This window comes from Erpetoichthys calabaricus, chromosome 9, assembly GCF_900747795.2.
Source record: "Erpetoichthys calabaricus chromosome 9, fErpCal1.3, whole genome shotgun sequence".
NCBI lineage: Eukaryota > Metazoa > Chordata > Cladistia > Polypteriformes > Polypteridae > Erpetoichthys > Erpetoichthys calabaricus.
This window is the reverse complement of record NC_041402.2, coordinates 163,420,660-163,444,723: the sequence shown is the minus strand read 5'-3', so window position 1 is coordinate 163,444,723 and position 24,064 is coordinate 163,420,660. Positions and strand designations below refer to the sequence as shown.

Genomic DNA, 24,064 nt, shown 5'->3' with positions numbered 1-24,064 from the left:
GAAGAAATCTACACCTCCTGATGCTGCAAAAAAGCAATAGACATTTCACAGGATTCATCACATCCCGGTCATTGCCTCTTCCAGCTTTTGCCATCGGGCAAGAGATACAGAGCAATGAAAACCAGGACAAACCGCCTTAAAAACAGCTTTTATCCAAAGGCAATCATGGTCCTGAACTCAGAATAAAACTGCTCCGTATCATTCTCCCAATGTGCAATATAGACCTTAAGTCAACCAGTGCAATTTGTATATATAACAAGTGCAATTTGTATATTTTGTAAAGTACTTTTATTACTATTTGGTTTGTTATTATATTCTCTGTTCTTGTCATTTTAAGCCTCACACTGAGTCGACTGCACCTTCAATTTCGTTGTTCCTTTGTAAAAGTGACAATGACAATAAAGATCTATCTATCTATCTATCTATCTATCTATCTATCTATCTATCTATCTATCTATCTATCTATCTATCTATCTATCTATCTGTCTGTCTGTCTGTCTGTCTGTCTGTCTGTCTGTCTGTCTGTCTGTCTGTCTGTCTGTCTGTCTGTCTGTCTGTCTTTAATCAAATACAGCAATGTATGGTATTGGGTACATATTGCTTAATATCCTTCATGGTGTTGTATAACATCTGATGATTTCTAAACCCAACTGTCTATTATTTTTCCAAAGCTGCTTTTTCCGCTACAGGTCTGCAGTCAGAACCTATCCCTGCCACAAACAACACAGAGCAGGAGTCAAAGGTGGACATGAGGGTATAAAGCAGTCACACCCTTGCACTCAAATACGTTTACAACAAGTCAGCTTTGTTGTCGCAGTCAACATGATTGCATATCATTTTGGATGAAATAAGGATCCATGAAGGAAAAAAAATGTGTGAACACTGGAAAAATCAGGAAACTCCACATACAAGGCACCCCACTGAGAAACTGGCCTTCGGTTAAAAGAAGTGTGTAGCCTCAAAATAGTTAGTTTAAGTAAAGGAGAATGCTTGACAAACACAGGCAGGTTAGGTTAATCAGTAATTCCGGTGCATGTGAGTGGGCCCTTGCACCCAGTACTGCTGTGATAGGTGCTGGCCCACCAAACTCAGAGCTGGATTAAGTAGGTTTGAGAATGTTATGTTTTATTTAGCGCCATACGCCCTTTGTCATATTGAAGGAGCTGCATTTTGCACTAAAACTGATAGGATGCATGAAGCCTTCCTTTTCACATATTGGACAGAGAGCAGAACTGAATCATTTTTTTTTGCTGTATTACACTTAGTGAAACCCATATGCTTTAACCATGTATTTAAATAAAAGGTTATCTCTCACGGCAATGTGAATAATTAACATGGACAGCATTATAGAAGCAGACATTTGTCAAGGACGATAGTCATGCATAATTTCTTTGGATATGTCATAGTTTCTAATATTTCCATCATGCAAGTGTTCTTTTTTATTGAACTTACTCAGTAAGTCACAGAATGATTAAAACAAAATAGACGAATGCTAGTGGGAGACATCATCAGTACCGGCGATGTGTGGGGACAGGGACATGAAGGGAATAATGCTGACTTCACTCTCACATGTTCTAGTTTTGCACACCATCAATGACAAGACAGATCCCAGTTTTTACATTCCACCACTTAATTGCATGCAATGCGGTCTCCTTCAGATCAAGCCGTGTAATCTGTTTAGTTGTGGTGTATGTCAAAATGAACAGCTGCTTTACAGTATAGAAATTTGTAATGAAATATTTTACATAAAAGACTGTCCCTTATAAACACCTTAAATGGCCACTTTGTTGAGTACTGCATATACCTAACTGGTCCTTCTTTACTATCAAAGTAGCCAGAAATGATCATGGCTTTAAATCAACCAGCTGTTGAAGGGACAACACTATGACAAGCCATTTTAACGTTTAGAGGTATATGAAATGAATTAGACAGATTTTAAAGAGCAATGAAACAGGAAAACAGGCTCAGCTCTATTATGGTCCACAGTTTTTACAAATTAGATGGCGGTAAATCTCTACATGTTGTTTTTCACCACACAGATGATTGATGGCATTGTTTGTGGAGAGGCAACTGCATTAAACTAAATTTACTGTCACATTTCTGTAACCATTGCAGAAAGTTCACAGCTTTGTGGCATGATACATTATCCTGTTGACAAAACTGACACACTGATGCATGTACAGCTTCCATGTAAAAGCACCATAGTTAACTTAGGCTATGGATTTAGTGAAGGGCTTCATCAGTGGGCATCAACAGGGGTATAAAAAGTTAATGACAATTGAAAAGTAAAGAAGGTTAGCCTGGACACCTGCTGAATGCTATCGAGTCTCTTACATTGGAAATAACCTTTACTTTTGCTCCTTAAAATATGCAATGCAACTCTCAAGTCCTGCATTTTTAGCACCAAGGGGGCTCAAGGTCCCCTCAAAACAAGCCTTGTGTTTTTGTCTGCTTTTTGACCTAAGACAGACTGGATCAGTAGACTAACAGTTTTTCCCCATATCCTGGACCTCCCATTAATACGAATTTTGGCATCGACAAAACAGGTGTTTTAGTTCCTAGAATGTCCTGTGTTTTAATTTCCTAGCTCACTCGGTCAAACCGTTGTCTCTCGTGTAGCACTGCAGTTGTATACTACTTTTTTCAATTTTATTGAATTTATTAAAAGCAAGTAGCATTGAATACTAGCAAGTCAAAGTTGACAAAGCTAAATTCAGTTCAACCCTCACCCATGAGAAAGAGAGGAAGCCCAACAGCCAGAGTAAAACCCCAACATAAATGCTTATTCTAAAATGTTATTGATTAGATCCTGACAAGTTTTAAAAATGTTTTGAACAGATCCTCTAGGTGAGAATTTGATTTGTTTCCAATTTCTAATAGTATGTAACATCAGTTACCCACTGACTTAAAAGAGGTGGGCCAGAATTTTTGTATACCACTTTTAGTTAACCTTCTGTGGTTACATTGTGACAATCTTTGTCAGTCCCAGGTCTGATTTTGACAAAAGAATATAACAGGCTAGATGTTTATAGACCAGTGAACCTGACTTGGGTGAAAACCCCCTCAGAGTTGCAGCTCCTTGCACAATCATTACAGGTGTCGTGTCCTTCCACACTTTTCCCTGTCCCATTTTTAATGACACTTAATTCTTTAGTCTGGGTCATCATTCCTCATATTAATTATTATGCATTAATGAATTTATTTGGTGCTTGTCTGTCTCTTTTAAATGTCATAACCATGCCACTAGCTGACTAGTTCTTTAATGCGAGAACATGAGAATGTAAGTTTAAGAAACAAGAAACCTTGCAGCCCATTAATCTCATATGGCTAGATAGTAGATAATAGACTAGTTAAAATAGAGTTGTATCGCAGAAGCATCAGCTAATCCCTAAGAATTACCCAGGACAGAACATGTGGACCTCCTTTGGCATGTTGTCTCATATTTTGAAGGTTCTGGGAGGTACAATTGTCTAAGGCCTTGCTGGCTTTAAGTTTTAAGATTAACCAAATACTTCATTCTGAGTAAAAACTTTTGAATTTCCCTTACCACAATGCATGAATGAATTTGCATTACCACTAAGAAAAAACAATCACGCAATGTACTAACCACAGTAAATAAAATTGTAAAATGATGAAAATAGAAAATAAAATGAAATTGCAAATCATGAAATCCTTTCCAATGAAATGCTTATTTTCAGAAGTAATGAAGGTGTCATTTTGGAAATAAATGCTTCCACGCTGACGCTCACTTCAATGCACACACATGCATAATGCACTCGCTTATATAGAGCTCACTCTACATGAATACATGCCTTGAGAAAGATGCAAGGTACAACATGAATAATTCACACCGAGCGGTAGTAAGCTAGCACCTACAACATATGTAGTCTTTGATTGATAGAGAGGTACCGGACATACTTACCGACCAAGTAAAACTTGTCTAATGCTCCCCTATTGCATGCACACATTAAGGTTTATATTCTAATTACATAACTCAGCAGTTTTTTTCAGATTCCCATGACTCTTTGTATGAAGATGTGCTTCCGGTCTCCCATCTTAAAATCCTCCTCCATGTCATTTCCACTTGTGCAATCAACCACATAGTCCACTATTTAATTGTAAGAAAGCTCCTCGATTACTTTTATTGATGAGTGTGACAATTCTGAACACCTGGATTAGGTCTTCTCTGCTCAAGACTTAAGATTAATCTTGTTTAGACCCCCGTACACCTCCATCAACACCACAATGTAGCATACTCTTAAAAAACACAACTTTGTTGGTCACCTCAGTTGTAATAATAATTAGTTACATTTATATAGCCGTCCTTCTTGTTACTCAAAGCGCTTTACATAGTCGGAGGGGAACCACTTCAACCACCACCAATGTGTAGCACCCACCTGGATGATGTGATGGCAGCCATTATTGCACCAATTCTCTCACCACTCATTAGCTGTAAGCTGGTGTTAGAGGTAAGAGAGATAAGCAATTAGAGACCGGGGATAGTTAGGGGCCAAGTATAGATAAAAAACACAATTGGTGGTCATCCAGTTCACATTGAAAAGCTCCTGTGGCTAAAAACCAGAGGGTGGACAGAACTTGCAAAGCAGCAGGCAGAGCACAATTCCTCAAAGTCTGCCTTTGTAATACCAGCCCCAGTTCAGCACATAGCATCAAGAAGATAGCACTTGGAAATCTAAATCGACTTAGAAGCCAATCATTATCATGGTACAAGAAATCAGTATAATCTCTAAATACACACTCTCTTCTAATTCTTCCATTTGCAATGTCTTCTAACAACGCTAAAGTAGCCATGGTTGTTGGAATAGTTTGGCTATTCTGTGCACATTATATTGTTGCAGACTGATTACAATCAAGTGCTTTAAATTTGTAAATGATATGTAATTAATTTTGGTGTATTTGATAAAGCTCATGTCATGGATGCAAATATAAAAAAGAAAGGGAAACCGCACTGCTTTGATGCTGAATGCCACCCATTTACAAAACCAAGAAGAAACATGCATGCGCATGGTCTGAGGCTGCCGTGCAGCTTTACACCAAGTTTAGTTTTTATACATCTTGATATAAGTGTGAAAATGGCCATATGCAACATTTTTGTGCATTCACACCATTTATACGTGAGACCCCTGGAATACTGTGCACAGTTTTGGTCTCCAGGCTACAAACAAGACATAGCAGCATTGGAAAAAGTCCAGAAAGAGCAATCAAGCTGATTCCAGGGCTACAGGGGATGAATTATGAGGAAAGATGAAAAGAGCTGAGCCTTTTTTAAGCAAAAGAAGATTAAGAAGAGACATGATTGAACTGTTTAAAATTAAGAAGGCAATTATTATAGCAGATTGAGACTGTTATTTTAAAATGAGCGCATCAAGAACACAGGGACGCAGTTTTAAACTTGTTAAGGTTAAATTTCACACAAAAATTAGGAAGTTTTTCGTTACACAGAGAACCATAGACATACGCAAAAAGCTACCAAGTAGTGTGGCAGACAGTAGGATTTTAGGGACTATCAAAACTCGACTTGATGTTATTTTAGATGAATGAACTGGACAGGACTGGCAAACTTTGTTGAGCTGAATGGCCTGTTCTTATCTAGAATGTTCTAATGTTCTAATCAGAATTTAGGGGAAAAAGTCAAGCTGCTGGTTTTGGGCTTAAAGCTGTGATGCAGTTTGCAAGATTGTAGAAGCAAGAAGTCTTAGTATACGTTGAAAAGTTTGATTTTTAAATGCCAAGTTGTCATTTTTATTATTCTTACAGTTGGTATAGCTTTTCAGAGGCCAGAAGATCTTTATCCATACCAAACCAAACCTGACCTGAAACCTTACTTAGGATCCATTCATCTAACTGCAGGCTAAATGTTTATGACAGACCTCTCCACATTTGGTCCCCCTAAATTTGTACCAAAGTTATACTTATGATTCCTACATGATTGACAACTAATCATTCCTCTATTATTGGCCACAAGACACTAAACTATTTTAACAGCAAAGGGGAAACATTTGAGTCAAAAGTGCCATCAAAACACTTATAGATACACTTTATGGAGTATGAAGACTAAAAATCTTCACAGAGAAAAAAATCATTTATTTTTTCACATTTTTTTCTTTACAAATTAGCCCTTTGACATGACATTACCTTCATACTACAAACATTGTCTGAACAACATAAAAAAGTGATAACTTGCAAAATTATATATATTTAATATCCAAATAGTACATCTTTGCATATATATAAGTAGCGAATGTGCCCCTCTGAATTGGGGCTACATTGATTCTTTTGGATTATTGCTGTAATGCTACATACAATAAAGTTAAAAGCACCCAGATACAACCAGATGCAGCCAGCCAACCTTTTTTATTTTCTTAGCCATATGTTGGCCTTAGCTTTGGTGATCTTCTGAAATATTTTGGCCTTTGGACTATGATAATCTGATATTTTCATTGTTGTCATGATTCCTCTCCCGAGCCCATATATGTCGTCCTATAATCCGGCTCAAATGCCTTCACCCCACCATCCACCTACATATTTATCATACCAACTAGACACGGTACAGGCCAGAGAAACTTTTAAAGAAATGGATATAATGCACTTTTTAAGGGAGACAACAAACCTGAAACAATGTATGTTACAAAGTACAAAAAACTAAAAACATAATAACCAAATGTACAGATTCTTTAAAAAAGATGTACAAATTACATTAAAACCGTCTTTTTCTTCTGATAGTAAAAACTGCATTTGTGACCGAGGTCAACTCGTTTTTTTTAATACTGTATCATATGAAAATAACTCTGCATAAGTTATACAGTAAGTTGCTCTGACACGTGAGTTATCCAATGTATTACAAAAATAGGTCTGACAAACGCTCAGCGTTCGCGAATCCAAGGCCTTGTTTTGCTTTCAGTTTATTTTTTTGCTTTGCCATCAGTGATGTACTTTTAAAGGTGCGGATCACATGTCATTCGTTCAACTTTGGGAATTTTATTTAGAATGCCATTGTTAGTTCCATTGGAATCTTCAAACCTACATAGAGGTGTGAGAAGAATTATAAAAAGAAGAAGGAAAATCCAACATTGACCCAGGTAGATACTGGCAGGCCATTGAACTTGCAGTTCCTTGGTGTGCACATTATAATGGGCATATATCCAGAAAAGAAATGGAAATGCAGAACGATAGTTGAGAATAACCACTGAATTTTTTTCTCAGTGCCACAATACACAGTCCCATTGCTGGTGTTATTCCAGTTTAAAGCCAAAAATATCAAGTCTTCCAGGTGCCTTTCCAGTCACAGTGAGATGTTCTCATTCTGACCAATCCTTCACTGTATAGTTTCCAGATTTTCAAGTTTTGTTGTTAAAAAAACTCCAATTTTTGAAGACAGAAAATATATTTTGGTTTATTTAGATGGGTTCTGAATTGTTATGGTCAATGCTGGTTGATCCTCCTTGAGATTTACATATGAGTATGTGATTTGCAAGGACCACCAGTGTAGCAAAACTGCACAAGAGGTGGATCCCCTCCGTCATTGAAATGTCTGCAATGCAGAGAATATGGTGATAATCCTGGCTCCTGGAACTACACTCAGAATCATTAAAAACGAAAAGTATTTTGAAGATAAACAAAATATCCACGGTAAAAACCAAACAATCTTCCTGTACAAGCAGGTATTTTAAGTAGTATTCCATTTCAAAGTAGGTGGTAAATCCAGTTTTTGCCAAGTTTTCCTTGTTTCCACAAGTTCAAAGATTTCCAAAAAAGAAGTTCAGAATTAAGTACAGTTCCCCCTGCAGCAGTGTCAGTAATAGCTGCTGAGATGGGAAGGCACATGAGTGTTAGGATGCCGAGGAACACTAGGACTTGGGTAGATACCACCAGTAGGGGAACTCCAGTAGGGGGCTGCAGCTCCAAAAAAGCTGGAGGATGTGACAGGCATGGAGGAAGGATGAGGGGACACAAAGTTCATTTTCTGTTGATGGGTGTGATAGGAGGGCACGTAAGCCAGGTCTGAGGGGTACTTGTACATGGATGACTCAGTAGGGTGGGGTTGCAAGGCCTGAGCAATCCCATGGAAATCAAACTTATAAGCATAGCGTTTTCCATGCACTTTAGTCATGATGTTCTTGTCATAGTAGTAACGAAGGGCACGGCTCAGCTTGTCATAGTTCATGTTGGGTTTGCTTTTGCGTTCTCCCCAGCGTCGAGCCACCTCATCTGGGTCTGTCATCTTGAACTCGCCGTTGGTTCCTTCCCAGGTTATACAGCCAGCATTGGAGCTGTCTGACAAAAGCTCCAACAGAAACTGCCACAGTTGGATTTGACCACTACCTGTAAGAGGGAGACAAAAAGTGACTGGTTATTTTGACGTTATTCTCTACCGTATATCTTCTACTTCCATAGATAACTAAGAAATAGGTTTTAGTTCACATTTATGGTGAGTTCTCGAAGTTCCACTTGGGTGACTATCCTAGAAACAGTATTTGCTTTTTCTGTGCACTGTACAAGAGCTGTCCAGGAGAAAACTTATTAATATTTGACCCTGAAGTAATTTCATCTTTTAGTTTGTATGACTTAGGAACCAAGCATTGGATACCAACACGGTGTACATATAGGAATCAGGACATTAGTCAGTTATAACTGAATTTCCCATATCAATAAAAGCTAAACTTTGACGTTGCCCGACAATGTGAAAAGGAATGTGTCCACAGTTAATCATTCATTGGACAATAATGAGTCATAAAGTATAATTAAAACTAAATGTATATTTTAATGGAAAAAATCGTCTTTGACAGTCACGGTGATTTGCCAATCCAATTTACAAGTACTCTGTGGATTTCAAAAACTTTTACAGTTGTGAAAACCACAGTGTCTTGCCGTAGGTGCTTTAAGAGTATGGGGTTCTGGGGTCAAAGCGGCATGCTTTTTGGCCCTTGTATTTGTGAACAGAGAGCTGTGTTCACATAAGTGAAGTCCATTCGATGTATGCACTGGATGCCACCAAGGGTGTGTTGCTTCCTCCTCTGGTCACATTTTTCTTAGATAGTAATCTCAAAGCAAAGCCAAGATTTGGAAAGTATCCAGTTTAAACAAAATCTACTGTTTGATGCTATCCTCTATAATCTCTGATGCATTCTGGAATGGATCACAGCTGTGTGTAATGTTGATGGGATGAGAATAAACGCTGTCAAATTTGAGTTAATTGTACTCTCCTGGAAAAGAGCTTGTTCTCTCCAGATAAAGGTTCAGCAGCTACCACAAATGAAGGAGTTCTAGTACCATAATGTCTTATCCATGAGTTAGTGCAGAACAGTAGCAATTTTGCAGGAATTGTACCAGATTTTGGTGGTTAAGTGATAACTAGATCAGTGGTAGAAGGATTTGATTTCCCACTCAGTCTATATCTCCATCAACAGCTATGGTCATAAACTCAAGACAGTGAATGAGACTGCAAGTACAAGCAGACAAAATTACATTCCTGCACAAAGTTGCTGGGCTAACTCTTGGTGATAGTATGAGGAGCAGAGCAATATGGGAGGACTAAAGAGAACTGCTGCTTGTCTACATTGAGATGAGCCATCTGAGATGGTTTAGGTATGTACTGTATTTATGATACAACCTTTGCATCTTCTACAGAAGGTGTACAAAGCATGGCTCACTGGCAGAAGACCCAGTGGTAGTTCCAAGACATGCTGCAGTGATAATACCTGTATCTCTTGGCAGGAAATAACCCAGGAGTTATTACAAGACGTTGCATAGTTTAGATAGTTCAGGATAAGCAAAGTGAAAATGAAGGAATGAATGAAAACGACACAGGACTCTACTTACTATAAGAAATGATTTGGTGGTCTGGAGGAATTATACAAAACATCTACTCCATAGCACTTCCATTTAGATGTCTAAAATTACAGTTTAACTACTATATTTACAGTATACACTGATCAGCCACAACATCAACAGTGCCCTTGTGCCACCAAAACAGCTCTGACTCATCAAGGCATGGAGTGAACAAAACGTCTGAAGATGTCCTGTGGTATCTAGCAACTAAATACATTAGAAGCAGATCTCTTAAGCCTTGTAAGTTGTGAGAGGGAGCTTCTATAGATTGGACTTGTTTCCTCAACACACCCCACAGATGAGATCTGGGAATTAGGAGGTCTAGACAACACCGTGAACTCTTTGTCATGTTCCTCAAACAATTCCTGAACAATTTTTGCAGTGTTGCAGGGTACATTATCCTGGTGAAATAGGCCACTGCCAGCAGGAAATACTGTTGCCATGAAGGGTTGTGCGCTGTCAGAAACAATCTTTAAGTAGGTGGTACGTGTCAAAGTAACAGCCACATGAATGCCTGAACCCAAAGTTTACTAGCAGAATATTTCTCATAGCATCACACTTCCTCTGCCAGTTTGCCTTCTTCCCAGAAAGAATCCTACTACCATCTCTTCCCCGGGAAAACAACACACATGAACCTGGCTGTCCACATGTTCTTAAAGAAGATGTGATTCGTTTGATCAGGCCATCTTCTTCCATTGCTCCATGGTCCAGTTCTGATGCTCACATGCCTTTTGTAAATACTTTTGGGAGGTACTAACCACTGCATATTAGGAATACTGCACAACACTTGCCATTTTGGAGTTGCTCTAACGCAGTCACCAAGTCATCACAATTTGACTCTTGTCAAAGTCACTCAGATCCTTACGCTACACATTCTTCATGCTTCCAAAACATTACCTTGAAGAACTGAATATTCATTAGCTGTCTGATATATCTCACCCCTTGACATGTGCCATAGTAATGAGATAATCAATGTTATTCACTTAATTCATTTTTTTTTTACATTAGGCATTGCAAACACTGCCAATGGAACAAATGCAAAAAGTAATCTTACCTGGATTGGCTAAGCGACTGCTTGTGGGGCCTAGAATCTGGTAGGGGTCTGAAAATAAAAAAATAAAATAAGGCGGTCAGAAAAGTATCACTCAGGTGGAAAATATGGATTAAATCAAAAGCAGTCATGACTCCAAAAATGTTTACAGCAAGTCTTAAAGCAAAGAATGTTTTTAGATAAGGGGTGGCCATTTTGCTTATACATACAATAATCTAGCTGAATAATACATTTCTTTCTTTCTCTAATTTGTGCCAAGCATCTAGGCCTAGCAAATTTTTTCATTGATCATTGTCAGCCTTAAAGCAATGAAGTCAGAATTTACAAGCCATCTCATGTGTAACTAACTGCATTCTTCATAAATGATCATGGAAAAAGCTTGTAGAGACCCTTGCAGAGGACCGAGAGAGTAAGAAAATAAATAAGCAGTGTTGGGGAACATTGTTTTTAAAAGTAATTTAGTTACATTACTCATTACTTACCAAAAAAGGAACTAAATATGTTACATAGTTATTTGTTACAAAATGTAAAGCGTTACAAGCAGTTCAATACTTTGTGTTATTTTTTCTTCTATTTTAGGAAAAACTGCACATTTCCCTGGCCAGTATAAATCCTAAACCTAATAAATACTAAGCCAATATATGAACCTTCATGAAATGGACCAGAAATTTAGTAATTTTCTTGTGTTTTATAAATACATTTTTTTGTTCACATGCTGTGGAAATAAATCTATACCATTTTTCCATTTTCAAAGTGAGCCCCCGAAGATTAGCAATATGAACAGTGGCCACTGCTCCTTCTGATCATAGTGTTTCAACAACATATCTATAATAAATCGCTGGATGAAACTTTATTAACAGATTTCTGTTACTATACTGCAAGCAGCACACTCCTTGGCTGTGTGCCTGAGTCCTGCAAAGGACCAGCATGCCATGCACCACATTTGCTTCTTGCTTTACACCCAGTGTTGCTGTCTGTGATAATCACCAGCTCCCTGTGGCCCTGAACTGGACCATTTAAATTTGACCCACAGCACATGCAGAATTAAATGTATATGTATAATTTTTGTTCAGTTCTTTTCACTTGATTGCATGCTATGCACATGCTTAACCACATGCATGTATGATGTTACTCACTATATGCAATACTTCTATGAAATAATGCAGTCATTTTCCTTTTATTTTTTATTTTTGGAGTGTCGGGAATAAGCTCCAGTAGTAAAGTTGTAATTCATATCTGTTTTTGTTTTTAAGAAATGCTGGCATTTTTACTTCAGTAAAATAAGTATTGTATTAGGTTATACATTACTTTAAAAAGTAATCAGACTATGTATTGTGTATTACCTTTAACACATTACTCCCAAAACTGTAGATGAATGAAAAACAATGATCAAACTTTAGATGTGACAAAGAGCCATGTCAATATAATCAGAAACACAAATGGTTGAGAATGAAATTAGCTGTATACTTAACAGTGTGAATTATGAATTTAAACTGGTTTTCTAGATATACTGTTACTCTATTCATTATCAACTTCACTTATTCAGCTCAGGGTTGCAGATACCGGGTCCCTATCCGACCAGTATTGGGTAGAGTTTGGGAAGCAACTCTGGACAGGGTCCCAGATAAACCACGCAGGGACGGCAAATTAGCTACCACATCATAATTCATTGTACCCTTGACTACTATTAAACCAATATTTTTTAAAGTAATGTGACTGTAATGCAATTAGGGACACATAAGTACTGGTTAAAAATTGGAAGTATACACCTAAATATTCCAATGTAGGTTGTAAGAAACCAAAAGATAACACCAAGGATCTGCAAAAATATTTAAGGCAAGGAACAAACCTGGACAGGACACCAGGTCATTGGGGACTGCACTCACGACACACAATCACCTTTAGAAAAACATCACCAAATTATACTCTGCCGTAAGACAAACTCAAATTGTTGATTAAGCTAACATAAGAAAAGAATGAAAAGAAACCCCACAAATACACAGGCAGAAGGTGCAAACATGACACAGACAGTGACCGAGGTAGGATTCAAACCTTGTCTCTAGAAATTGTGAACATAACAAATGGACTATACAAAAGTCAAACTAGTAAGTGTAAATTATATTTTGTTATCATATATAAAGACTCTTAACAAAATAAATATTTGTGTTGTTATCTTAGAACTTGCAAGCCCTCAGGTAGAATCTGGGCAGCTGATGGCATGGTAGTTTAATAGGTAGCATTTCCAGAAGTCAGTTCTTAGATGCCTGGATTATGTACTTTTTGTGCAGAATTTGAATTTTTCCCTGTTAATTTTGGTTTCCTCCACTCGTTATAACACATACAATCAAGATGATTGGTGTCTCTATACCCATTGTTTCTGTGGGTGTGGCAAGTTTTGTGGCCTCAGATGAACTGGTGCCCTGGACAGTTGGTGGCCTATCATGAACGCCTGGTGTGAGATATGGCGGTTTTAGTGAAACAAATAAAAGTGATGTAATATTACACAGTTTGACCTTTAATGGCTCTACAACTTGCTGTTATATTAGGCTACAACTACTTTATCATAAATAATAATTTCATGTTTGACAAATCTGAATAGTTTTCATTACCCAAAACTATATGAATATGAGGACCTGTTAATTACAGTATATCAGAAACAAATTTGAATGCATGAACTGTAGTCACTGTCAATATTTATTGCATTTTCATTCCTCCTTTTGCTTAAAAAGGCAGGCTGTATTGTAGGCACGGAGCTGGACAGTTTGATATCCGTGGCAGAGCGACGGGTGCTGAGCAGGCTCCTGTCAATAATGGAGAATCCACTGCATCCACTAAACAGAGTCATCTCCAGACAGAGGAGCAGCTTCAGTGACAGACTGCTGTCAATGTCCTGTTCCACTGACAGACTGAGGAGATCGTTCCTCCCCCACACTATGTGACTCTTCAATTCCACCCAGGGGGGTAAACGTTAAAATTATACAAAGTTATTGTCTGTCTGTATACCTGCATTGTTATCGGCATTGTTATCACTCTTTAATTTAATATTGTTCTTTATCAGTATGCTGTTGCTGGAGTATGTGAATTTCCCCTTGTGATTAATAAAGTATCTATCTATCTATCTATCTATCTATCTATCTATCTATCTATCTATCTATCTATCTATCTATCTATCTATCTATCTATCTATCTATCTATCTATCTATCTATCTATCTATCTATCTATCTATCTATCTATCTATCTTATTTCTACTTTGTACACCTGGATCCAGACAAATGACATCATCATGTTTTGACATACTCTACAAATTATTTATTTATTGCTGTAGTAAGCCATCCAGCCCCTAGCTTGCAATTTTTAGCTTTGTTTTGAAATAATTCCACTATTTATGCCAATAATTTTTAATATGAAGATGAACTTAAATTATATTGAATTAACTGCTCATCTTTAGCTCTATTCAAATCAACTGATGAGATCAAACTGTGCTGACAGAAAGTGAACTAAAAAGAAGGAAGGCAAATGATTTCACTTAATTTAAAAATATACAAATAAGCGACTGTTTATAAAATTGAGAGAGAGAGAGAGGCTGGGGGCCGGCCTACTGGCTAGCTTGTTGCCGTCACCCACTACAAGACAAATCACCTCAGGATCCCAAATTAGAAGCCGAGAGCAGCCGTTGGAGGACCTGCTGGCAGGGCTGGGTGCCGGTTATCGTCATACCCAGGATGGTGCAATTGCAGGTTAAGAGCCTTGCTCAAGGGCCCAATGGAGTGGAATCACTTCTGGCATTTACAGGGTTTTAAACAGATAACCTTCCAATTGCCAGTGCAGATCCTTAGCCTCAGAGCCACTTTATAAAATTGGTTAGAATGGGAACCTGCAGCCACAGGGACCCCCAACACCAAGTTTAGAAATCACTTCTGTAGATCAGACATCCTTCTGCTCTCTCAATTAAGGGTAGTCAATAACATGTACAGATTCAACTTCATGACTGCAAAGAGTTCAGTAGTAAAAGTAGAGGATGACAGGATAGCACATACATTCATCCATTTTCTGTAACTGCTTACTTTTGGTTGTGGGTGTGGGGAACTGGAGCCTGCATACAAGGCAGGAACTGCTTCTGAACTAGACAACTTTTAATTACAGTGGATTGAACAACTGTGAATTGAAAAATATTTCAAAAAGCTGGGTACGTTTAAACAAGCAATTATAAAAGAAAAAAAAATTCTTTGGGTTGAGATAATCATCATCTACCTAAGAAAGAGTAGACCACAGAGAAAAGGCAGATGTTGTACCTAATCGATCTGTCAGCTAGGTGCCCACATAACTCCTACCTGGTTGTGGTCGCTGCTGTTCAGAGTTCTTGGACCCATTTTGTGCCACAGCTGGTGAAGCTGAAAAATAATTTTTTGATAGTTAGCATTTCCAAGACAATGTAAATGCAATGATGATATCGCCTTCTACTAGAGCACCAGTTTCCTCATTCTTATACAGCTTTTACTGCATTTATACAGAAATTTTCAAACTGCAAAATGTGTAGCATCTCTTTTAAATTGTATCTTTAAATCCTTCCTAGTCACGTCTGTCATAGTTGCATTTCCAAAGTATACACTGAAATGTTAGAAAAGATTAACAAAATGGTAGGTAGTATGACCTAGTGGGCAGCATGTTGGGCTATAGGTCACAAAATGTTTTGGTCAGACTTCAGCAGCTAAACCTGCCCATGATCCAACTGAACAAACTAACAAAGGCTACTGTAACAATTTCCAGTGGCTAAATATAATAAAGGTATTAAACAGTAAAAGCTTAAACAAAAGATATTTAATTAATTGAAACAGAGTAAACAAAAATATTCTTGACCCAAATTATTATTTATTTATTATTATTTCATTAACCCTTTTCAAAAATGTTAGAGTATCTTTCTGAGTAAAATTTTACATAATTATGGTATTTAGCATTGACTTAATAAATACATATTAATTTAATCAAACATTATTTGTTTATGACAGCATAGTGGTGCAGTGGTAGCACTGCTGTCTCACAGAAAGGAGATCAGGGTTTGTGTCCTGAGTGCTCCCTGTGTGGAGCTTCCTTGTTCTCCCTGTGTCTGTGTGGGCTTCCTCCTGGTGCTCCAGTTTCCTCCCACAGTCCAAATACATGCAGTTTAGGTGAAGTGGTGACACTAAATTGTCCCTAGTGTGTGTGTTTGGTGTATGTGTGTTTACAATATGATGTACCGGTGCCCCGTCTAAGGTTTGTTTCTGCCTTGCACCCTATGCCAGCTGGGAAAGGCTGTAGCCCCCCAGAGACCCTGGTCTGGATAAAGCAGGTTAGAAAATGACAAGCAATTACTCACTTATTCACTTTCAATAACTTTATTAGTCTACTCAGGGTTTTAAGAAGAGGGAGAAACACAGGTGACGTACAAGAGTGGAGGAAGATGCACACAGGTAGATTAAATCCTATGCAGAAGAGTCAATCTGAAGGTGATTGAAGACTGCAAAGTGGTGGCAGGGGAAAGTGTAGTTAAGCAGCATAGGATGGTGGTCTGTAGGATGACATTGGAGATCAAGAAGAGGAAGAGAGTGAGGGCAGAGCCAAGGATCAAATGGTGGAAGTTGAAAAAGGAAGACTGCAAGGTTGAGTTTAGGGAGAAGGTGAGACAGGCACTGAGTGGCAGTGAAGAGTTACCATACAGTTGGGAAACTACAGCAGATGTAGTAAGGGTGACAGCAAGAAGGGTGCTTGGCGTGACATCTGGAAAGAGGAAGGAGGAAAAGGAAACCTGGTGGTGGAATGAGGAAATACAGGAGAGTATACAGAGGAAGAGGATGGCAAAGAAGAAGTGGGATAGTCAGAGAGATGCAGAAAGTAGACAAGAGTACAAGGAGATAAGGTGAAGGCTAAAGAAAAAGCATATATGATGAGTTGTATGAGAGGTTGGACACTAAAGAGGGAGAAAAGGACCTGTACGGATTGGCTAGACAGAGGGACCGAGCTGGGAAAGATGTGCAGCAGGTTAGGGTAATAAAGGATAAAGATGGAAACGTACTCACAAGTGAAGAGAGTCTGTTGAGCAGATGGAAAGAGTACTTTTAAAGGCTTATGAATGAAGAGAAAGAGAGAGAAAAGAGGTTGGATGATGTGGAGATAGTGAATCAGGAAGTGCAACGGATTAGCAAGAAGGAAGTGAGGACAGCTATGAAGAGGATGAAGAATGGAAAAGCCCTTGGTCCACATGACATACCTGTGGAAGCATGGATGTGTTTAGGAGAGATGGCAGTGGAGTTTTTAACCAGATTGTTTTATTGGAATCTTGGAAAGTGAGAGGATGCCTGAGGAGTGGAGAAGAAGTGTACTGGTGCCGATATTTAAGAATAAGGGGTATGTGCAGAACTGTAGTAACTACAGGGGGATAAAATTAATGAGCCACAGCATAAAGTTATGGGAAAGAGTAGTGGAAGCTAGGTTAAGAAGGGAGGTGATGATTAGTGAGCAGCAGTATGGTTTCATGCCAAGAAAGAGCACCACAGATGTGATGTTTGCTCTGAGGATGTTGATGGAGAAGTATAGAGAAGGCCAGTAGGAGTTGCATTACGTGTTTGTGGACCTGGAGAAAGCATATGACAGAGTGCCTCGAGAGGAGCTGTGGTATTGTATAAGGAAGTCAGGAGTGGCAGAGAAGTACGTACGAGTTGTACATGCTATGTACGAGGGAAGTGTGACTGTGGAGAGGTCTGCGGTAGGAGCGACGGATGCATTCAAGTTGGAGGTGGGATTACATCAGGGATCGGCTCTAAGCCCTTTCTTATTTACAATGGTGATGGACAGGTTGACAGACAAGATTAGACAGGAGTCCCCGTGGACTATAATGTTTGCTGATGACATTGTGATCTATAGCGATAGTAGTGAGCAGGTTGAGGAGACCCTGGAGAGGTGGAGATATGCTCTAGAGAGGAGAGGAATGAAGGTCAGTAGGAACAAGACAGAATACATGTGTGTAAATGAGAGGGAGGTCAGTGGAATGGTGAGGATGCAGGGAGTAGAGTTGGCAAAGGTGGATGAGTTTAAATACTTGGGATCAACAGTACAGAGTAATGGGAATTGTGGAAGAGAGGTGAAAAAGAAAGTGCAGGTAGGGTGGAATGGGTGAAGAAGAGTGTCAGGAGTGATTTGTGACAGACGGATATCAGCAAGAGTGAAAGGGAAGGTCTACAGGATGGTAGTGAGACCAGCTATGTTATATGAGTTGGAGACGGTGGCACTAACCAGAAAGCAGGAGACAGAGCTGGAGGTGGCAGAGTTAAAGATGCTAAGATTTGCAATGGGGGTGACGAGGATGGACAGGATTAGAAATGAGTACATTAGAGGGTCAGCTGAAGTTGGACGGTTGGGAGACAAAGTCAGAGAGGCGAGATTGCATTGGTTTGGACATGCGCAGAGGAGAGATGCTGAGTATATTGGGAGAAGGATGCTAAGGATAGAGCTGCCAGGCAAGAGAAAAAGAGGAAGGCCCAGGAGAAGGTTTATGAATGTGGTGAGAGAAGATTTGCAGGTGATGGGTGTCACAGAACAAGATGCAAAGGGCAGAAAGATATGGAAGAAGATGATCCACTGTGGCGACCCCTAACGGGAGCAGCTGAAAGAAGTAGAAGAAGAGTTAATTGCATCCAGGGTGGGCTACTATTAAAGATCTGGGGGAATTAGACTCCACCTTGAATCTCAGATTAAACAGTGATTCAAATGAAGTGCGTGTCCCTCCCCAGAGCTTCAGAATGAATTCTTCTGTACACATAGACTGTGAAATCACACAGACCTCTTACTTTTGTGTAAAACTCCATTGCAGTTTAGATCCCAATTATTACATAAAAAGCCTTTTCAGTTTTTCTCTGGTAATGGAGCAGCATAGAACTGAATTGTGGGGCCATTCAGTCTCAAAACCCAGTAATGTTTATAGATTCACTAACACCAATATTGAAAAAATTTTAAAGGAATTCATGAATAGCTGACTATGTACAGTATTTTCACGTCTGCAACATCAAAATTTTTGACATCCTTAAAAGCTGATACTCCATTATTCATTATTACTGATTTTATGTACATATTAAAATGAAGTATGAAAGTACTGATATGTACTATGCACTCATTAAAATATTCTGTATAGTTATGATACAGTGTCAGCTTTATTTATAAAACTACATATCCAACTTATTTACTGACTAATTAGAAATACTTGGTTATTTTCAGACAATCTAAGGTTTTTACCAATGGATCAATCTCATGGCCCTGAAAACCGGATTGAAAATTGATACAATTGTGAAAAAAAATTGAGAAAACTATAATAATATTTTGGATGTAATAGTCGAAAAGGCTGCTGTTAGTCCTGGTTTACAGTGACTGCAGAATAATGGACATGGTGTGAGTTCATCTGTATTCTTTGTTTAATCTGATATTGTTTATGTTTCACATACAAAAATATATACAGAAAAATATTTTTTAACACTACATTACGTGTTATCAAAATCAAAACTAATCGTTTACTACTATAAAATTATCACTGAAAAATACATTGTCCAGTTGTAAAAAATGTAAGGCATTTACACCATTCATTTGTAACTTCAATCCTTTTCTTATGTTTTAATTGTGCAGTTATTCTTATTCTGTAATTATAACTGGCTAGATTGCTTACATCCCTTAAGAAATCAGAGCCGTCATCACCGTCTCCATCTATCCTTCTTCATCAGTTCACTCTAGTTATCACTCTAGATCATAACTACATCATTATTATTCTGTAAATTTCTCTCTTCCTATATATGCTATCATGATAGCTGTGCTATTCATTCCACGAGAAACACAAAATTGCCTGCAAAACGAAAGCCTTTTTATTACTAGTAATAGTTAGGTAATGTCTAAATTGTACATACACATTCACACAAGTTTAAATATATAAAATCATTTTATATATTTTTGTTAATATTATATGTATATTGTATTAGTTTTCATGTATCTATGATTTTACTATTCTTAAAGTATTTACTTTATTTCTTAATATACAAATATTGCATATACTGTTAATTAAGAATGAAATACTTGTTTATTACAAGGTCTTGAATATCATACCTTTTTTTCACTTCAAAGCAAATTAATTCAAAATGTAAGTCTGCAGCCCTAATCACTAACCTTCTTAGAACCACAACTAGCAGTCACATTCAGGCAACAAGCGACTTCCACACAGAGTTTAACCTCTGGACCTCTAACTTGCCCCAGACGACCTCTCTTCCTCTTTCTGAAACTTTGGGGTTTCCTGAGGTCAAAATTGTCCACCCAAAGCTCAAGAAGACCACCAGGCAAAACTCACCTTTGGCCTCTTCCTCCGCAGGGGAAAGGCTGGTAAATAAATTCAATGTGCTCTACAGTTGTGTAGTTTTCAGAAAAATAAAGCATCTCCTATCATTAGACAGTGCAGGCGCCTCAACGCTGCAGTCTTCCACAAAATATCTTTAGTGTGGTGCTCACCTTTGGAATTGTGCACACTATTGGTCCATCCTGATCGTCGGACTGCTTCATAGGAGGGGTCTGAAAAGCAAAAATAGATGATACTGCCATTAAAACACCTTCTTAAATGAATGGGTAATATTACATTTTGTGAATTTAGCAACAAATATACTTTTTTAGCTCTTACATTGACCTTTTCCTGTGGAAAGAAAGCAGTAAGTCATTGATCCTATTTACAATTTATGTATTTGTTACAACTGCTGCTCTTTATTCTAAAAATGTCACTTCAAATAAATGAGATCTGTATGAAGAAAACTGTAGAATCAAAGTTGGCAACTTGATTTCTTTTGTGCTCAATATTCCTCGCAGATCACCTGTTGTTAGTTTTGGTTTGCTTCTGGTGTCTGCTTGTCTCTGTCTTATAGGAGAACAGCAAATGCAATAAAGTGAAAGCCACAAGCAAGCACGCTTGTGTTGCACGGCTTGGAGCTTTTGCTGTCTGGGTTCCTTGTCTAACCAGATTTGTTGTGGAAAAAGAAAAACTGAGCCAGAGCAAAACGCCAGCTATAAGAAGCCTCCCCAACTGAACAACATCCAAAGGTTCCTATGTCACCAAACGTCAGTGGTTTGGAAAGGCACGCAAGCAATCACGAGGTGGGCACACCACTAGGCAACCACAAAAACGAGCAAAGCAAACAAACTGGGTAGAGAGCCATGAAATGTTGAAACCCAAACAAGTGAGCACAGCCTGGCACTTGAATTAGGCCTCTGCTGTGGCTCTGCTTTTTTTTCCGTAAACTCTCCTTGGAGGCCTATGCAAGTGCCCACGGCAAGCCAGGCTGGCATGTGTTAAGTCCCAAGCCACTGAACTTTGCTTTCTCTCACTCTATCTCTCATCTGGCCTGTCTAGACCCCTGCTGAAATCATGTCTGTCTTGTCTTCAAAGGTGTTAAGAGACGCAGCCCATAGACTGGCTGCTTTGTGGTGTCCCCTTCCACAGCATGTTTGTCTTGAACTGCTCCCAGTTAGTCACAGAAAACGTACTACTGCCCTCTTGTGTCTTTATTGATTCCATGGCCTTTTTCTTAAATATAAATGTTAATGGAACAAGGGATTCTACAGGTATGTTGGTTGCTGCTATATAACAAGAAGTTAATAAAAGCTTTCTTTAGTTTCAGTAAGAATTACAAAGCACCAATGACACTTTGGGACACAGACCTAGTATAGTGTTCCATTAATTACTAACAGGACCTAAACTAAAAGCTTTTTTAATTTTAATAAGATTTACAAGGCACTGATGACATCTGAATAGGGGCTACCTATACTGCATGAATGAGTCACTTACTGCTATACAAGAGGGCCTTAATAAAGGCTTTGCTTGTGTTACAAAGTAATAAGTCACTAATTGAGGGACTATAGCAAACAGTATAGCCTGTTTTATGAAATGTTACCAAAATAATTTTACAATGATCAAAAAATAAAACAACAACAAAAGAGCTGCATCAACCAAACATTTCACTAGTGCAATGTATACAACACATAAACGTAACTACTGAAACCTCAGCACTGGACTTTTGAGACATATCTTAGAGGTCTTTGGAATGAGAGATATAACCGGAGTCCTAGGGGGAAGCCTACATATTCACATGGAGAACATGAATGCTTTACATGAAAACTCCAGTAGGAAATCGATCTAGAAACTGTTAGGAAATGATGCTGTCCATTGTTTAACCACAGTGCCCTGTTGTTCTTGCTATCAATTTAACGGTTTCTATGCAGTCAAGAGAAATGTAATATTGAAAATGTGTGTTATATGAATTCAGGCATAAATTCAATAATTGTGGGAGCACTTAAAACCATCAAGGCATGTTTTAATGAAAAGCAAGAAAATCATTTCCATGTGAAGTCATTTCTGAAGAGTCTAAAAAAGAAAAATACAACATAAGGGGGTTAATTTACCCCTACTGTAAACACTTCTGAGGTTCAAGAGCGACAACAATAGTAATAATGTAATAATAGCAACACAGTGACACTGAGGCTAGCACTCCTGCCTTACATCTCTAGGAGACTCAGTCCAGATTTCAACCTGATCACAATATCTGCATGTTCAGGAAGTATCCGTCTGGGTTTGCACAAGGAGTCCGGCCTACTCCCACATGCAAAAGACATGCTCTTTAGTTATGCCCTTTTAGGTTACCTTGGATCAAATGCTGATGCACAAGTTCCAGTGTCCTGTGACTCTGAAACTGCATTAAGCTGGTTTAGTAAATAGATGACCTGAATAACTGATGATAATGAACACTTGTAAGGGTAACATTAGTTAAGACTATGAATATTGCAATGACAGAAAAAGCTTAATTGTTACAAATATTAATATTACTCTATGGGAATGTAACATCAAATGGATATATTATTAAACATTAAGACCCTATAGTCACTAATAGTGATTCTATCTTTTGAAAAGCTAACATTAGTTAAAACCATGAATATCTGGATGACAGCAAAACCTTAACTGTAAAACATATTAACATTATAGTGCAGGATATAAGTTCCAGTGTAATGGATACATTATAGACATAAGGATTTTACAGTTACTAATTAGGGATATTAATGCTTGAAAAGGTGACATTAGTTAAGACAGCGAAAATTTGTAAGACACTAAAGACTTAATTGTAAAAGATATTAGTATAATCGTATGGCATGTAAGCTCTCGTGCAATTGATATATTATAAGCATAAGGATTTCATACTGTAGTTACTTTACTAATAGTGATATTAACGTTTGGAAGATAACATTAGGTAAGCCAGCAAATATTTGTATGACAATAAATACTTAATCGAAAAAAATATTAATATTATACTTTGAGTTGTAAAGTTGTATCACTTGTCCTAAACACAAGGGTTTTATAGTTGAAGTGAAGTGGCATTTTCACTCACATACTGTACATTATTTCTTTTTGAAAATATACACCTTTTACTGCTTGTGAAAACTAAAAATGCATAGCAGAGAATACCAGAAGGTCTAGAATATTATAAATCTTTTGCATTATCTGTAAGCCATTTGGCCGTAACTTTCTTAAGCATCAGCAGTTGATCAGCATATCAGTAAATCAGCATATAGTCTCTACTGAGAAAGTAACAGTAAAGCTATTGTGGAAAAGACCTTTTTGCCTTACATTGCCAGTGTAGACATTATAAACTGGGTCTCTGTGAAACATTGCTTTAATTCTGCAGTAATGCAACCTCTCAAAAATTAAAGCTAACAGATTACATACTCTGTTAGACATGCAGTGGTCTAGTTCTACTGTAGGGACTTATAAAAACTCATAATCCAAAAATACACCTTACTCACAACAATTCAACACTAACATTAGAGTTGCTCATTTTCAAAAGATTAAACTGAAATACTTGAAAGTTTTTTTTAGTATTCTTTAATTCAGAAAAGCATTTAGAAAATGTTAGTGAAGAAATATCAGACCTGTCTTAAAAAGTGATCTTTAATATATGGAGACACCTATGAATGAAAGGTGTAAAACACAAATTTCAGCTTCTGGTGCATTTTTACAATAAGCTTAAAAAGCTCATCAGTCCTTTGCAATCTCTGTAAAAATGTGTTTGTTTAGTATATGTATATCCTGATAGAGATCAAATTTACTGGACATAATATAACAC

General features: G+C 37.9%; 1 protein-coding gene across 5 annotated transcripts in view; it reads right to left on the bottom strand.

Moving 5' to 3' along the window:
* Positions 1–6,084: 6,084 nt before the first annotated feature.
* Positions 6,085–24,064, bottom strand: part of fli1 (Fli-1 proto-oncogene, ETS transcription factor) — a 79,826-nt gene continuing 61,846 nt past the window's right edge. For all 5 annotated transcript variants that reach the window (XM_028810349.2, XM_051932337.1, XM_051932339.1 and 2 more), the window contains 4 exons: positions 20,415–20,474; positions 15,233–15,292; positions 10,904–10,951; positions 6,085–8,343 (listed from right to left, as the gene is read on the bottom strand). In XM_028810349.2, the coding sequence (XP_028666182.1) occupies positions 7,814–8,343; positions 10,904–10,951; positions 15,233–15,292; positions 20,415–20,474 (698 nt within the window). In that variant the 3' untranslated portion in view covers positions 6,085–7,813. The remainder of the gene's footprint in view (positions 8,344–10,903; positions 10,952–15,232; positions 15,293–20,414; positions 20,475–24,064) is intronic.